The sequence below is a fragment of the Eptesicus fuscus genome, chromosome 7, assembly GCF_027574615.1.
Source record: "Eptesicus fuscus isolate TK198812 chromosome 7, DD_ASM_mEF_20220401, whole genome shotgun sequence".
Lineage (NCBI taxonomy): Eukaryota > Metazoa > Chordata > Mammalia > Chiroptera > Vespertilionidae > Eptesicus > Eptesicus fuscus.
Window position 1 is genome coordinate 42831202 of NC_072479.1, and position 17319 is coordinate 42848520.

Sequence of the window (17319 nt, forward strand, 5' to 3'; positions counted from 1 at the left end):
ATTCACTCATTTAGTGTACAGTTCAGTGATTTTTAGCACATTCCCAGTTTTTCAACTATCAACGCAATCAGTTTTAAAACATTTCACCACACCAACATAAAACCTCATACCCATTTCCTCTCATCCCCCAACCCTAAGCAACCACTAATCTACTTTGACTTTATGGATTTGCCTATTTTGGACATTTCATATAAATGGAATCATACAATATTTAGTCCTTTGTGACTGGCTCCTTCACTTAGCATGTTTTCAAGGTTTATGCATGCTCTAGTATGTGCTGTACTTAATTTCTTTTTATGGCTGAATAATATTCCATTATATGGATACTACACATTAAAAAAATCCATTCATTGATGGACATTTGCGTTGTTTCAACTTTTTGATTATGAATAATGCCATTATGAAAAGATGCTCAACATCATTAACTATCAGGGAAATGTAAATCAAAACCACAGTAAGATACCGTTTCACACCCACTAGGGTAGCTTTTTTTTAAAATATATTTTTATTGATTTCAAAAAGAAAGGGAGAGGGAGAGATAGAAACATCAATGACAAGAGAGAATCATTGATTGGCTGCCTCCTGCACGCCCCACACCAGAGAGCAAGCCCCGCAACCCAGGCACGCGCCCGGATTGGGAATCGAACCATGACCTCCTGGTTCATAGGTCAACGCTCAACCACTGAGCCATACCAGCTGGGCCCCACTAGAGTAGCTTTAATAAAAGACAATTAACAAATCTTGGTTCGGATGAGAAACTGAAACCTTCATACACTGCTGATGGGAATGTAATATGGCACAGCCACTTTGTCAATCAGGCAGTTTCTCAAAAAATTAAATGTAGAGTTAACAAATAATCCAATAATTCCTATGTATATGTTGAAGAATTAAAAATATATGTTCACAAAGCTGGCACATGAATATTCATAGGGACATTATTCACAATTAGCAAAAGTAGAAACAACCCCAATGTCCATCAAGTAAATAAAGAGGGTACATCCATATAATGAAATATGTGGCCATGAAAATCTATACTAATAAAAGCTTAGGTGCCCCTCAGGCGTGCTGTTGTCACAAGATGGCCATCACAAGATGGTCATGTGCACAGCAGAGGCGGGGCCTGGCAGCAGCTCCATGAAGTGAGGCCTGGGGGTCCCGTGGCTCCACGCAGCGCAGAGGAGGCCAGTCCCAGCGTCTATGCCGCCTCACGCGAAGGAGGACAGTTACGGGCCATCGGGCCAGCAGGGGAGAGGTTAGGGGGCGATCGTGCTGGCAGGCAGATGAGCGGTTAGGAGCCAGCAGTCCCCAATTGTGAGAGGGATGTCTCAGGACTAAACCGGCAGTTGGACATCCCCCGAGGGGTCCCAGATTGGAGAGGGTGCAGGCTGGGCTGAGGGACACCCACCCCCAACCCCCACCCCCGTACACGAATTTCATGTACCGGGTCACTAGTAATTAATTAAATACGGATACATGCTACACCATGGATGAACCCTGAAAGCCTTGTGCTAAGTGAAAGAAGTCAGTCACGTGGGACCACTTATTGTATGATTCCATTTATATGGAATGTTCAGAATAATCCAATCCATAGAGATAGATTGCTAATGGGTATGAGATTTCTTTTTGGGGTGATGAAATGTTCTGGAATGAAACAGTGGTAATAGTTGAACAACTTTGTAATATACTAAAAAAACACTCAACACTTTAAAAGTGTGAATTTTTTGGTATGTGAATTACACTGCAGTTAAAAAAAATAATTTGAAACAAGAAAAGATTAACAATTTTGCACAGTTATACAATATTCTAAATTATCAGGACTCTCAGGAGCTTGGAACCCTTTTCTCACTAATGCTCAAAATGGTTGTTAACTAGAACCCCTATTCCAGTTTTTTTGTTGTCAAAAATTCTGCTGTTGTGAGTCAAGATTAAATTTAGCAACAATTTAATGAATTCATTCATTTAACATATATTTATTGAGCAATACACCAACTCCTACATGCCAGGCACCATCCTAAGGCTAGGGATACAATGGTTAACCAAAACAAAATCTCTGCTTGCATGGAGCTTATAATGTAGTGGGAGACAGGGCAATAAACAAGTAGAAATACACTAGTAACAGAAAAAATAAAAGACAGAAAACAGTGATGGAAAGAGAAGGTGCTATTTTGCACAAGATGATCGGGAACAGAACTCTTAAAACAGAGTTCTGAAGGAAATGAGATCCATGTGAACATTGGGGGGAAAAGTAAACCAGAAGAGGAAGCACCTAGTGTAAGGTCCTAAGTAGGAATGTATTTGAGGAACAACAAACAGACTAATATGGCTGAAACAACAGCATAATGAAGTAAAGAATGGTTAAGAGATAATGTCAGAGGTTGTGGGGAAACAGATCACATATAATTTGTAGGCCATAGTAAATATTCTGGTTTTCACTGTGAGATAGAAGCCATTAGAAGATTGTGAGCAGACGAATATTGGTGTCACTTTTTTCCAACTTCTACTATGTGTATACACTTTAGATTAGGGTGAAAGCAGGAACACCTAGTAGGCAGCTACTGCAAAAGTTCAGAAGGTAGTTTTATATAGAATGATTCCTGCTGTAACATAGTTATAATAGGCAAAAAGTGGAAACAACCGAAATAACCAAAAATAAGAATGGTTAAATACAGAAGCATACAAGGGATGATGGAAAGAATTAGACATTAGAAGAGAATATGTACTTATCGATAATACTTGTTTTACTCCTTGTATCAAACACGTTATAAAACACATGAATTGTAACCTAGGGTTTTTTTTGCAATATAAACACAAAGCACTATGAAGAAACCTAAAAGTATAGTCACTAAAATGTTAAAAGTGATAATCTATGGATGGTTAGATTATGGCTTTCATTAAATTTTGAATATGTGTTATATAATGTTCCTATCTCATAATAGTTTAACAGTTAAAAAAATAAAGCAAAACATCCATGTTACATTATTCTCCTGTTGCCCATCTTTCCCAACCCTTTAATCCCAGGGATAGTAAGGTTTCTTTAAACTGTCATCTCAATAATAATTTCAACCATAGATGGAGAAAACTTAGGAAAATTAAAGAATAGACACAATCTGTCCACACTTGCAATCTGTCCACTAGTTTTAGTGAGCTGGATCACAAGACAAATGGAGTACAAATCTTTTCCCAAGAACCTCCTGCCAATGTGGATAACACGCATCCTACACGTGTGAATAGTAAGCATTAACTTGAAGAAAACTTAACACCAAAACTGTAATCACTAGCTACTAACTTTATTGGGGGGGGGGGGGAATCTTACCCCTTTGATTGGCCATTTGCCCGGTTTTCAAAAAACTTTATCTCCAAAATATCATTTACTCCCAAAGAATGCACTGCTTCAGTTAAGTCTTCATCAGTTGTCCACTGCAAGACATTTCCCCCTCATTAACCATTAAAACATATCCAAGATTTTTATTGTTTCAATTTTTTAAGGGTAAACTCAAAATAAAGAAAATTAATGCTCAGTTCAAATCTAAGTGCAGTTGCTGCAAATCAGTCTTCAGTTTTTAAATAACACAAAAGTACCTAAGGGCAAAATGCATTCCTTGATAATTTTCAGAAATTAAGATACAAATCTTTAGAGATAGGATAGTGGGTTGTTTTTTGTGGTTTTTTTTAATCTTAAAAAGTTTCTGGTCTCTTCCAACATTAAACTGCAAAGATTTAAAATTTTAAATAAAACTAGTATCACTTGTCACTTCCTCTCCTTAAAGGCAACCATTTGGGGAAATTCTGTTTAATACACGCACACACACACATACATACTAGAGGCCCGGTGCACGAAATCCGTACACGGGGGTGCGGGGTGTCCCTCAGCCCTGTCTTGGCCTGCAAAGATGCCAGCATCCCTCACCCTGGCCTCTAGCCAGAGGTTCCTCCCCTCCTTCTGCACAGCCTCTGGGAAGATGCTTGTCCTGGGGTCTCCTCAGGGCCCTGGCCCACGACGCCCTGCAGTTCGGGTACTTGGGCTTTCAGGTCTGGCTTCCTCACCTGGCATGGTGAGCATCAGCTGCCATGGGAGCCTTGCCATAGGAGTCACCCCCTTGGACCATACTACTTGCGAGTGTGTGTGTGTGGGGGGTGGCCTCGGTGGCAGTGATTTGATGTCTGTAGCATGCCCACTGACACCCACCACCGCGGCGCCACACTGGTCCCGTCTGGACTGCTGGCAGGGGGCTTCCAGTCTGTGACTGGGGCTGATGGGCTGCAGGTGGAGGACCCCGGCACCCATAGGGCTGTCAGCATCAGGAACTGGAAAGATCCATTTTTCTGGTTCCTCCCTTGACGCTCAGATGCTGAGCTCCGGGCCCCACAGGCCCGTTCACTCCCGCAGCACGGCTGGCCGGGGCGGGGACGTGGGCTCGCTGCCCCAGAGGCCCCTTCTGTGCTGCAGCACAGCCATGGCGCAGATGCTGAGCTCGCGCCACCGGCCCCATTTGGTCCCCGCTCAGCGCGTGGGCGGGAGGCGCAGGCGGCGGGGACTCGCAAGTCCCCGCCGCGCCCATCGGTCCCCGCCGCCCCCATAGGTCCCCGCTCAGCAGCACAGCAGGAGGAGCTCAATCCCCAATTGTGGGCATAGCGGAGTGATGGTTAATTTGCATATTACCCTTTTATTATGTAGGATATATATGTGTATATATATATATATATATAATGACGAAAAGAAAAAATAACATGTACTGAGTATCTACCATGTACTTTATGTCAAATATTTAACTCTTAAACAGTCTTACAAGTCCCATTATTATTCCCATTTCACATAAGATGAAAGAGATTAACAAGCTTGCCTAATATCACAAAACTAATATATGGAGGAGTCCAGATTCAAAGACTTAATTATCAACCACTCTCCATTACTATACTGTTACTGTCTCCAATATTATAAAACTTCTCAGATTGGGTGGTAGAAGATCAATCAATTTGTGTGTGTTTCAATGTAAAAATTTTAAAAGAAAATGCTATTAAGGAAGTTGAAGAGTGACAAGTGTTTGTTTGTTTTTAATTTGAATTTATTGGGGTGATATTGGTTAATAAAATTATATAGGTTTCAAATGTACAATTCTATAATACATCATCTGTATATTGCAATGATTTTCAACCTTTTTCATCTCATAAACTATCAAAATTCTATAGCACACCAAAATATATGCTTTCTGCCAATCTGACAAAAAAAGGGTATTTTTTTGTTCATTCACACCAGATGGCTATTGTTGTGTTGGCTGTTGTCATATTTTTCCTTTGACAAAGTCAAGTCTCCTTCTGAGGAGTGACAACTTTTGATTTCTAGACTATTTTTAAACTTTACAGTACATATAATACACGTTTCAAAGTAGAGATAAAAATTCTATAGGATTGCTCTAGTATTTAAAATTTAATGCTAATAAAATCATAAATAGCTACATTAAACATCCAGTTAATGAAACTCCCAACCACTAATTTTAAGGTCTCATAAATGCAAATTAAGGTACAATGTATATATAGCAGTATTTCCATAAGTCAGATTAAAAATTTAAGAGCAGCCCTGGCCAATTTGGCTGAGTGGATAGAGCGATCAGTGGATAGAGTGTCGGCCTGCAGACCAAAGGGTCCTGGATTAAATTCCAGTCAAGGGCATGTACCTCGGTTGCAGAGTCCTCCCTGGCTGGGGCCTGGTAGGGGCTCATGCAGGAGGCAACCGATGGATATGTTTCTCTCACATCAATATTTGTCTTTCCCTCTCTCTTCCACTCTCTGAAAAAAAAAATCAATGGAGCCCTAACCAGTTTGGCTCAGTGGATATAGCGTCGGCCTGTGGACTCAAGGGTCCCAGGTTCGATTCCGGTCAAGGGCATGTACCTTGGTTGTGGGCATATCCCCAGTAGGGGGTGTGCAGGAGGCAGCTGTTTGATGTTTCTCTCTCATCGATGTTTCTAACTCTCTCTCCTTATCTCTTCCTCTCTGTAAATAATCAATAAAATATATTTTAAATAAATAAATAAATGTAATAAAATAAATTGTACTTCTGTATACTAGCAACCAGCAATTGGAAATTAAACATTAAAAAAATATTTTAAGATCAGAATTTAGCATGCTCTCCCTTTCGTGAGTACACCAGCATCTTCCCCTTCCCTCTTCTTCCCCCACAGGTTACTAAATTCTACGAGACCTAAATTCTAAGAGACCCCCGAAGTCTTGCAATTCTAAGGGACCCCCTGCAAGACTTGCAACCATGGGAGCAAATGGCAGCATTAGCTCGTCCAGGGGTAGCCCCCTGAACATGTCCCCAAAGCCCTTCTCTGACTTCTCAAGGAACCAAAGCAGCCCAGCCTAGGTTCTCTCCTGTTGCTTCTTCTATCCTAAGCCCCTCCTTGATTCTGTTCCCAGCTTTAATAAATGTACTCAAAATAAAAAGAGAGCCGAAACCGGTTTGGCTCAGTGGATAGAGCGTCGGCCTGCGGACTCAAAGGTCCCAGGTTCGATTCCGGTCAAGGGCATGTACCTTGGTTGCGGGCACATCCCCAGTAGGGGGTGTGCAGGAGGCAGCTGATCGATGTTTCTCTCTCATCGATGTTTCTAACTCTCTATCCCTCTCTCTTCCTCTCTGTAAAAAATCAATAAAATATATTAAAAAAAAAAAAAAAAGAGAGCAGAAATTAAAACTCTGCAAGTTTGTAACAGGAATTAGATAATGAAAACTTTAAAACCAAGAGTTTAAAGTCTCTTTCTCTCTTGCAGTTCTGAATCCTGGTTTAAGACCTTATGTAGATAGTTTTCCTTTGTAAAATTGAGATAGCTGACATCTAGGAATAGGTAAAAAGAATAACTGATTAGAAGACAAAATCATTGAACTATAATTAATTGGAATGTCTACCAAAATAAGTTGAATGACTACAAAATTAAAAACTAGAAGATCTGGAATTTGTTTTAAAGGTACTATTATTATCCTCCTCCTCATTGCATAAGCAAGCACATAGAAAAATCAATTTAGTAACTTCAAAGTTAACCGCTAGAATAGCTCAAACTCAATTACCAATTCATGTAAGTTTACTTACCCATGTTAGATTTCCAATGTATAATGCAATCCTCTTCCCCGTATATGTATAGACAACATTTGGTGCTGCTCCTTTACCCACATCATCACCAACAGTTGGTGGGAGAGTATCCATGTAATCCCGGTCTTCTGGGGCATCTCCATTATTTGCGGATGGAGAGATGACATCATCATACAAATCTATCTGGTCATGCCCGCCATATTCAGCTTCCTGGATACAAAAATAAAAATATGCTTTTAAGTCATACAATAGTCAGACTACTACACTAAAGAGATTTGAATACAAATTCATTCAACTATTAATTTAAAAAAAAAACACAATTTAATTCAACTATTTGTTTTTAAAGTTTTAGATAAAAAAAGAAAAAGGCCAAAAATATCAGCAAAAATCTTTTCTCATTTTATGCCACACGTTTGTTTTTTAATTTATTGATGAGAGAAACATTGATTTCCACTTATTTATGCGTTCATTGATTGCTCCTAGTATGTGTCCTGACCGGGGATTGAACCCACAACCTTGGACAGCGAACTAAGCTACCCAGCCAGGGCCAAACTTGTATTCTTAAACAGTACCTATAAAGTAAATGTCTATACAGTGAAAGCTATTTTCCCACTATTTATTATAACACAGAAAATAATGTTCCTCTGGGAAAAGAATGACATGGACTCATAATAAAGTACTAATGTAAAACTTTCCTTGGAAGTAAAATACTCTTAAAGTGAAAGTAATAATACATGAATTAATACAAATAGATGAGCTTTTTTAAAAAAAAATTGACACACAAAAACGACAGAAAAAAAGAAAAAATTGACACAAAAAATATCACAAACAAAAATCAGACCCATTACAAATATTTAACTGAAGAAAAACAACTATTATTTTCTATGGTATTCAAGATCTTTTTTGCTAGCCCTATGAAATCTATTAGTTTTGGGGGGAAAAGCTTAGAGAGCTAAGCATAGGGAATGATGAAACGTGGGTATGTAAATAATTCCGAAAGTTATAACAAATGAACAAGGGAAAGATAAATAATACATAAAGACAAGTGAAACTATACAAATTAGTGTCTAGCAATAGCTTTATTATTCTCAGTCAACAAAAAGTTAATGCTTAATTGACTTGTTAGATTATCTAGTCAATTAGCAAGAGAAAATGGACCTAGGAAAGCTGTCACTAACAGAATTAAAGCAATGCTAGTGGATGCCACTTACATGCCTAAATAAGCAAGGAAGAGAGAAAAGAAACATATATAAAGAGAAAAATGAAAAGGGAGGGTTTAATTTGTAAATAAGCCCCCCCCCACCACCCCACCACCACCACCACATGAAGTGCAGCTATTGGCAGAACACTCAACACCATTTAAAACTGCCTTTGGTTCCCTGGCTGGTTTGGCTTGGTGGATAGAGCTAGAGTGAAGGGTCCCAGGTTCAATTCCAGGCAAGGGCACATGCATGCTCTTGTTGCAGGCTCAATCCCCAGTAGGGGATGTGCAGGAAGCAGCTGGTCAATGATTCTCTCTCATCATTGATGTTTCCATCTCTCTCCTTCTCCCTTCCTCTCTGAAATCAATAAAAATATATTTAAAAAATAAAATAAAATTGCCTTTGGTAACCATTACTGGGCCACAGGCTTAACTAACCTGTATCAGAGGAAAACCTATTTCCATCTTTCTTCCTTTCCACCAAGTACCTAAAGTCAATGTGAACGATTTTATTCTCATGATGTAGAATGCTGCAAAAGTAGGTTTACAGTTGTTCGTATGGAAAATACAGTAATTAATCAATAATAATCCTGTATAATAAAGATGTAATATGCAAATGGTCTTACCCCGTGAAGCGTACTCACCAACCGTGTAATGACCGGATCACCGATCAGCAGGATGGTGGGGATCAGCAGGAGGGTGGGGCAAGCTACAAGCAGGGCATCAGAGAGCTAACAGGACCGGGCAAGGCAGCAAGCTATGAGGGGGTGGGGGTGGGGGGCAGGGAGGAACTACAGGAGGGCAGCTGCAAGCTACTGGCGCATGGATTCGTGCGCAGGACTACTAGTACAAGAATAAAACCTTTTACGTACTCACAACTGTAAACCTATTTTTGCCACAACCCGCATTTTTGATAATAAAGAGAGTCAATCAGTTACAAACCAACAAACTCAGACATAACTCATATCCTCTCCCATTAATATAATTTATTAAGGATGAACTGTTATACAAATGGCACATTAAGAGGAGCAAAGTTTTAGGGACTATTTACATAGATAAAGAATGACCTAGAGAGCATTCGTAAAATATTGTAAACAGATTGACAAAGTATTGTTATTATAGGCCCCATAGGAACATAGCTATTACTTTGTTGTTCAGAGGAAGCTAAACCAAAAGTTTTTTTAAAAGATGTTGAAACCGGTTTGGCTCAGTGGATAGAGCGTCGGCCTGCGGACTCAAGGGTCCCAGGTTCGATTCCAGTCAAGGGCATGTGCCTTGGTTGCGGGCACATCTCTAGTGGGGGGTGTGCAGGAGGCAGCTGATCAGTGTTTCTCTCATTGATGTTTCTAACTCTCTATCTCTCTCCCTTCCTCTCTGTAAAAAAAAATCAATAAAATATATTTTTTTAAGTTTTTTAAAAAGAGAAAAAGAAAACCTAGGCAGGGAAATACCATTTATACACATAGCCAAAGGGACCTGAAATTTGTCAAGTCGTCTTCAGGTAATCTTCTGCATAACAAAGTTAGCCAATTTACCAATTATGTAACAGAATCTTTACATAACAATTTTGTTATGAGGTAGAATGTAAGACATTTAATAAGGGGCCCAAAATCTTAAGGTAGGTCAGCGAACAAAGCCATCTTTAGCAAAAGGTAGAAATTAAGACAAGTCAGTGAATAATACCATAAATTTGTTTGTACAGCAACACCAAAATAATCTTTCAGAACTGAGTTTTTGTTAAAATACATGTTCAAATTGCAGTAACAGAAAAAGGGAGGGTGAGTTTTGTTAGGAAGTTTCAGTGTAGTTGAAGCTTCAGGTGACATGGTTGCAGCAGTGGTTCCATACACCTGAGATACTAAAAAGAGGTTGTGGGCACTGTAAACTCCCTTGCAATCCAGTTCTGTACCTCAAATATAATAATAACAACAACAGTAATAATATTAGTATTAGTATTATACAAAGGGAGTTGTGTTTGCTCAGCAGAGCCTATAATCACAATATAAGGCCAGAGGGAGAATAAATTTATACTTTCACCAAACATGTTAACACATTATTTGATTTTTCATTGGTTGTAAATCCAGGAAAATATTAACATAAATTCCTTACAAGCATAATTGCAGCTACACTAACCTAGTGAATCACAATCACTTACTATTTTTGTCCTTCCATGAATTCCTACGTTGACACCAACCAATTTTCCATATTGATATGACTTCCAATATTTTAGGATCTGCCACTTTGTCTGGTTGGACTGCTTCCAACTGGTTCAAGAATGATGCTAATTGAGACCATGGTCCTGGGGTTCAATTTCCACGTGGACTAGTTAACTTTGCTCTATTTCAAGGTCACAGCCTGTACTTCTAGCCCCAAAGGTACACATTTGGATATGGCGAAAAAATACTAATGAATCGAAATACATTTGTCGCTCTTACCAAAATTCAGCTCAAAGCACATACTCTTTTGTAGTACTCGTAATCTTCCTTTTCAGCTTCAGCATCACACTTAACCTCCACATTAAAAATAATAATAATAATACAGAACATAGCCCTGGATGGTTTTGCTTAGTGGATAGAGTGTCAATCTGCGGACTGAAGGGTCCCAGGTTTGATTCCCGTCAAGGGCACATGCCCAGGTTGCGGGCTTGATCCCCAGTGGGGACATGCAGGAGGCAGCCAATTAATGATTCTCTCTTATCATTGATGTTTCTATCTCTCTCTCTCTCTTAACCCTTCCTCTCTGAAATCAATAAAGATACATTAAAAAAAATACAGAACATATCCTACTTTTTGTTCCCACTTTAAAAAGAGGGGAAACAAGCATATTCTGAAATTATGCAAAATGTGTATCATGGGTCATACATTAAAGAAAGTTCTGAAAGTCTACTTGAACAAAAAAATGCCTTCTATTTTGTCAAAGAGAAATGGTCAACAATGTCAGGTGCTACTATAGAAATCTTTTCAATCGTCTTTAGGAAATTTTAATAACATTCAAAAACAAGAAAATATCAACATTACCCCCCTGATTGTTTTAGATACCAAATGCTGCCCAATCTTAACTTTTCATAGTAGCTAATCACCAATAGAGGTGTGCATTATATATATATAACTTCCAATAATTAACAGCCCTTAGGATTTATTTTAAAAATGCACTAAGTAATTTTTTTTTCATTTCCTGCATTCTAAATCACTACAATCAATCTACAAGCTAGGTATCCTCTCAAGATTTTATACTTCCAAGATTATATTCTACATGATATACAAGTAGTTATTGCCAAGTCAGAGAAAACACTTAAAAAATAACTTAGTAAAGTAACCAAAATTTTATCAGTTCCTTTTTAATATTTTGTTACCATTTTTCATTAGCACCACCTCCTCCCTCCAAAGTTATTTTTAGAGATATTTTCCCTAATCACCTCCCATAAAATCTTAATATCAGATATATTGTATGTACTGAATACCATTATTCGGATGACCATTGTATAGCTGTACTATACATAATAATTAGTACAGCTATACTCTTCATTCTTCCTGATAGGACCAAGACTGCTTCTGGTCCTAAATTGTAGTATTATCATTCCTGCATATGATACTACCAGTAACAGCACAGCAAAGGTCATTTGTTTCAAAGCTCCTCTATTTGAAAATAAATAAACAAATAAAAGGAATTTAATAGTCATTTCCACTTTGAGAAATATAAGCAGGGAAAATTTTTATTTTGCATTTACAAAATGTATTCGATACCAAGGAAAACTGCTAGCACACAAAATCCAATATCAGATAAATCTAATATGTATTTATCTTTTTAGAAAATACATCATATTCTGATTTTGTCTAATTATGTTCTGAGTATATATTAAAATTAGCTGGTAATTCCTGTACAGAGCTCGACTAATAGTAAGGAAGCCAACTTGTTACTAAAATCATGCCACATAAACCAAAGTGGACAATTTATAGACAGTTGAATGGATCACACTCATAAATAATAAAATTGAGTGAGAAGAATTCTAGCTCCCCTAAACATTTCTACCCAAGTTTCTGAATCAATCTCTACCTACCTCATTCTCAACCCTAAACACTTATCTTAGAGGGTTTTCTATTACATATAAATTTATCAGAAATAAGGTTTCACTGATATTTGTCTAATAAACTCATTTTCCAAAACTGGCTAGAGTAAATATACATTATGATTAATCTAGAGGCCCAGTGCACAGATTCGTGCATTGGTGGGGTCCCTCGGCCTCACCTGCGGGGATCAGGCTGAAACCGGCATATCCCCTGAGGGGTCCTGGATTGTGAGAGGCCATAGGCCAGAAAGGGCGCAGGCCAGGCAGAGGGACCCCACTGGTGTACCATGGGGCCGGGGAGGGACCGCAGGAGGGCTCCAGGGCTTGTGGGGCCATCTCACCTAGTCCTGACCAGCTGGACCCCAGCAGCAAGCTAACCTACCGGTTGGAGCGTCTTCCCCCAGTGGTTAGTGAGCATCATAGAGGCTGGTCGAACGGTCAAATGGTCAGACACTTAGCATATTAGGCTTTTATTATATAGGATATAAAGTATAATGACTCATGAAATAAACCTGACTTTCGAGGATGTCTAGGTCTATAACTTCTAAATGAATTTTTTTCCTGGTCACTACCTATGCACATTTTCATTTTAAAGTTGAGTAGTCAGATCAATACTTAATTTTACCTTAGGAGCTTTTGATCCCCAAACAAGCAAAATAGACACTACTTCAATGCATACAGTATCAGCTTTCCTCTTCCTTACCAACAATTCTACAGATACAGATACACACATAAAGGAGTCAATTCTACAATACACAACCTATCAGTGTTACAATTATGTGTGTGGGTAACTCTCACCAAACACTAGTGCACTATATCTAAACTTTGTATCCCTCCTTGTTGGCATATAACAAAAACTCAAGAAATGTATTTTGAGCAATTGAATTTTTAAAAATTCAATTATTTTAGTCAAAATAAAAGTCTGTAATTATTAAATATTAGTTTAGTAACACTATATTTGAGTACAAACCCCAGTTTAAATTCAACTGATACACCCTACAGGCTAAAACAAAACCGCTTTCTTCTCAACTCCAAAATCAAGTAATATAGAGGTTTGGAAGTAGTTCAAATTCTCCTTCCACTGGAGCAACTGTTCTCAGTTTGGTTATATACAAAGGCCTTCAACTTAAGTACGCATAAAGAATAGCCCAGTCCCTTGTGCCATCTCCCATTCAACTTTATTCTCTATTCTAAAATTCTTCTGGTGAAGAAAGGGACTCTACTATAGAGTTTCATTAATGTATTCTTACCCTATTTCCAATTTGAAGTTTCTTCTAAGACAGTTAACATTTCATACTTTATGAAATAGGTTTATATTGTGCTTTTCCAAAATACACACATTAAAAAAAAGTGCTTCATAAAAGTATGACTATTTAAAATGGAAGAAATAGGAAATACATAGACCATGGAGAACTTCAAAGTACACAAATTCAATGAAAACTGCAGCTCCCATTAAAGAACAAAGATTTATAAATGTTTACAGCAGTTTAAAAGCTAAAATAAGTCAAGACTGTTTATACTTAGTAAAACATTTTCCTCAACTACAACAAAATAAATCATAGTTTATTACAGCAACCAATACAAATAATGGCACTAGCTAATGATATAGTGGCAAAATAAATAAATCTGTAGTGATTTTGTAGTTGCCTCTAATTCTGGTAAAATTTCAGGAAAAAAAAAGTCATTAATACTAACATTTTAAAAAACAGAATGAACATTGCAAAACAACTATCCTTTGCAGCTTCGATTTAACCCCATTAATCAATTCAAAAATATAGCTACTTTACTGATAAAATTATACAACTATGTGTGAGATAAAATGCTGTAGGTACAAGTCAAAAGTTACACTTTAAAAAGAATACTATAAAGTAGTTCCACATCAGGGCCACAAAATTTTAATCTCTTCTTACCTCCTGCTGTCAACACTAGTTATAGCAGAGATAAACAAGTATCACTTCATCCAACTATATGAATTGGAGAAATGTCCATAACCATATTAAGTCTGCGAATGCCTAAAATATTTCTCAAAGAGATCCTGAAGAAACCTCAACTTCTAAAATTGCACACCAATTCTTTGTTTATTGGGTGTAGAAAAGCAAAGCAAATGTATACTTTTTTTTAAATTGATTTCAGAGAGAGGAAGGGAGAGAGAAACATCAATGATGCGAATCATTGATCAGCTGCCTCTTGCACGCCCCCAACTGGGGATCCAACCCGCAACCCGGGCACGTGCCCTGACCGGGAATCCACCTGGCGACCTCTTGGCAATGCTCAATCCAGGTGGGACAAATGTATACTCTTGTAAGAAAAGCTAATAAAAAGTCTTGAATACTTAATTGTTCCTTACTTGTAAGTATGGCCCGCTTTGGGATGAAATGATAAAAGGGGAAAAAAATTCCTGGAGGTCTTTATCTAATGACCTTAAAAGCATTAGAACTGAGACTATGTAGCACTCAAGATAATAGTCACTGACAACTAAGGCATCATATATTCAAAATACAAGCACAACAAAAAGAACAATTTTAAAACTTAACGTTTGATTACAATGGTTTACATTTAAGCATATTCAGTTTTAACATAGTAGGAAACATTTAAAGCTAACTGAAAATTGTTTTCCTAATATTGAAACCAGGGGCACAAAGTCGTTCCTGAAAAAAAAAAAAAAAAGAATGATACAGATTTCTAGCTTTCCCAATTAAAAAACAGATCTTGAGCCCCTACTCACACATAAGATCCCTATGGAGGGGGGGGGGGGGGGGGATCAAACACATTAACCAGTAGAATTTTATGGTTTCTCATACAGACTTGGAAAAACATAAAAATAAAGCTTTTAGATACACTGCAGTTAGGCACAACTTGATTTTTTTTAAAATGTGTTACTACAGCGTGCTCCCCATCCCTTTCCCCCTCCTTCTTCCCTCGCAGGCCTGCCTCTCCTAAATTCTAAGGGATCCCACCAGACCTGCAACTACGGGGCAGTGCAGCTCTCGTCCAGGGCTAGTAACCCCCGACCCTGTCTTCAGGGCCCCCTTTTCTCTGACTTCTCAGCGAGGCAAAGCTGCCCGCCTAGGCTCTCTCCTTGTTGCTTCTTCTACCCTAAACCCTTGCTTCACCGTCCCCAGCTCTAATCACGTACTCCCCAAAACCAGTAAAAAATAAGAATGTGTTACTACATAAAAGGCGGTGAAGACGTGCACAGCAGGCCTCAAGTTTCACCGGCACTCCTCTCACAACAAACGAGATCTTCTGCAAGGATGCCCCACACCAGGCATCCCGGACCCGCGGCTAGCCCCAGGCCAACGGTGGCCGGTGAGGCGCCGGGAAAAGCGTGTGTCCCCACTTTCCCCATCCCTCCAAAACACACGGCCTGTCTCTCGGAGGACAGGTAGCGTTTTGCTTTTGGAAATAAAAACAGGTCATGCCTACAACCCTCTAGTTGTAAACAGTATCTCCAGCATTTCAGGTGAACGTTTTTTAATCCCTCCTCTGATCTCTGGGTGAGCTACCATCTTTTTTGTTGTTGTTGTTGTTCCATCCAACCCTCCCGCTTCCAAGTCTTCCTTTTGGCCCAGACCACCCCTCTTTCCAGGTATTTTCTCACCGAAAAGGCCACGAGCGGCCGGGCCGCAAGCCCTCGACCACCACGGCGCCGCCAGGGCACCGACTTTTAACAACGATCCGTGGGTCCAAAAGTCAAAGGACTTGTTGCAAACGCGCCCACACCGTTTGGAAGCCGCCGCCACCCAGTGTGAGGGGAGGAGGAGGAGGAGAGCGCCACGCCGAAACCCGCCGCAAACGCGAGGAGAGCCTGGGAAGCCCGGCGCGCGGGATACAAAGGGCGGTGAACGCGGCCTTCCATGAGGCGACCGTACGCGGCCAGGAGACAAAATGGAGCGAAGAGAGAAATCGGAGCCCGAGCGGCGCGGCCGGGGAGGGGGCGGCGGGCGGCGGGCGGCGCGCGCCTCGCCGGGCTTCCTCCTCGGCCCGCGACAGGGGCGGGGGCGCGGCGGCGGCCCGCTCTCCCCGCCGCACACACGCGGTCCCCCCCGTCCGGGCCTAGCGCGGCGGGAAGCGCCCGCCGGCCGCCGCCAACAATGGGGAGCGAGGCGGCGGCGAGGGAGGAGCCAGAGGCGGCAGCCTTGCGGCCCGCGGCCGCGCTCCGGGCCCCCGCGGCGGGTCGCACTGTCCGCGGCCCGCGAAACGACGCGGTAGAACGAGGGGCGAGGGGGGCGTCGCGCCGGGGTCGGGGCACGGCCCACGGCGGCAAAAGCGCACGGTCTGCAGCGGCGCCGGCTCGCAGCCCGCGGCGGGCCCGGGGCCTGCGTCTGGGCCGCAGCGCCGCCCGCTTCGGCGGCGTGGGCCCGGGCCCTCACGTACCTGGTTGAACTCTTCGCCTACATCCGCGTAAATGTCTATGTGGTCCACACCGTCCGCCATCTTCCCTCGGCCTCGGCCGCCGCCGCCGCCGCCGCCTCCTGCAGATCCACCCGCAGCGGCAGCAGCAGCCGAACTAGCGGCGGGGGCGGGGCGCGCTGCGTCACTTCCGCGGCGGGCGGGGGGCGGGGCGCCGGGCCGCGGGGGACGGCGCCTCCCGGCCGCGCCGCGGGCGGCGGGAGCGAAAAGCCGGGTCTCCGAGGCCAGAGGCGGTTTCTTTTGTGTTTTCGTGTGTCTGCGGGAGGCTCGGGGGGACGGAGGGCGCCCGGGCTGTTTCCGGAGGCGGCATTTCCTCGCTGCCCCGGCCCTCGCCGACGTTTTGCCGTACTTCAGCTGCGCCGTGTCTCCTAACGTTTTTCACAGCCAGGGCTTCTGGAAAGGCGGGAGTTGTCTGTCCGCGAGTAAATGCAAAGCGTAGCCCAGGATCGTTAGCGCCAGGAGCGCGGGAACAGCGTCCTACCCCTGCACCCTCGCTCAGACCAACAGCCTTTCATTTGCCCCCCAGGGACGGTTGTTATCTTCAATTATTTGCA

The 17319-nt window shown here is 41.3% G+C and overlaps 1 protein-coding gene across 5 annotated transcripts in view; it reads right to left on the reverse strand.

Annotated features, from left to right (window-relative positions):
• The window catches only part of CPSF6 (cleavage and polyadenylation specific factor 6), a 37364-nt gene extending 20499 nt beyond the window's left edge, over positions 1-16865 (reverse strand). For all 5 annotated transcript variants that reach the window (XM_054718873.1, XM_054718872.1, XM_054718871.1 and 2 more), the window contains exons 1-3: positions 16730-16865; positions 7086-7295; positions 3314-3417 (exon numbers count right to left, since the gene is read on the reverse strand). In XM_054718873.1, the coding sequence (XP_054574848.1) occupies positions 3314-3417; positions 7086-7295; positions 16730-16789 (374 nt within the window). In that variant the 5' untranslated portion in view covers positions 16790-16865. The remainder of the gene's footprint in view (positions 1-3313; positions 3418-7085; positions 7296-16729) is intronic.
• Between the last annotated feature and the right edge of the window lie 454 nt (positions 16866-17319).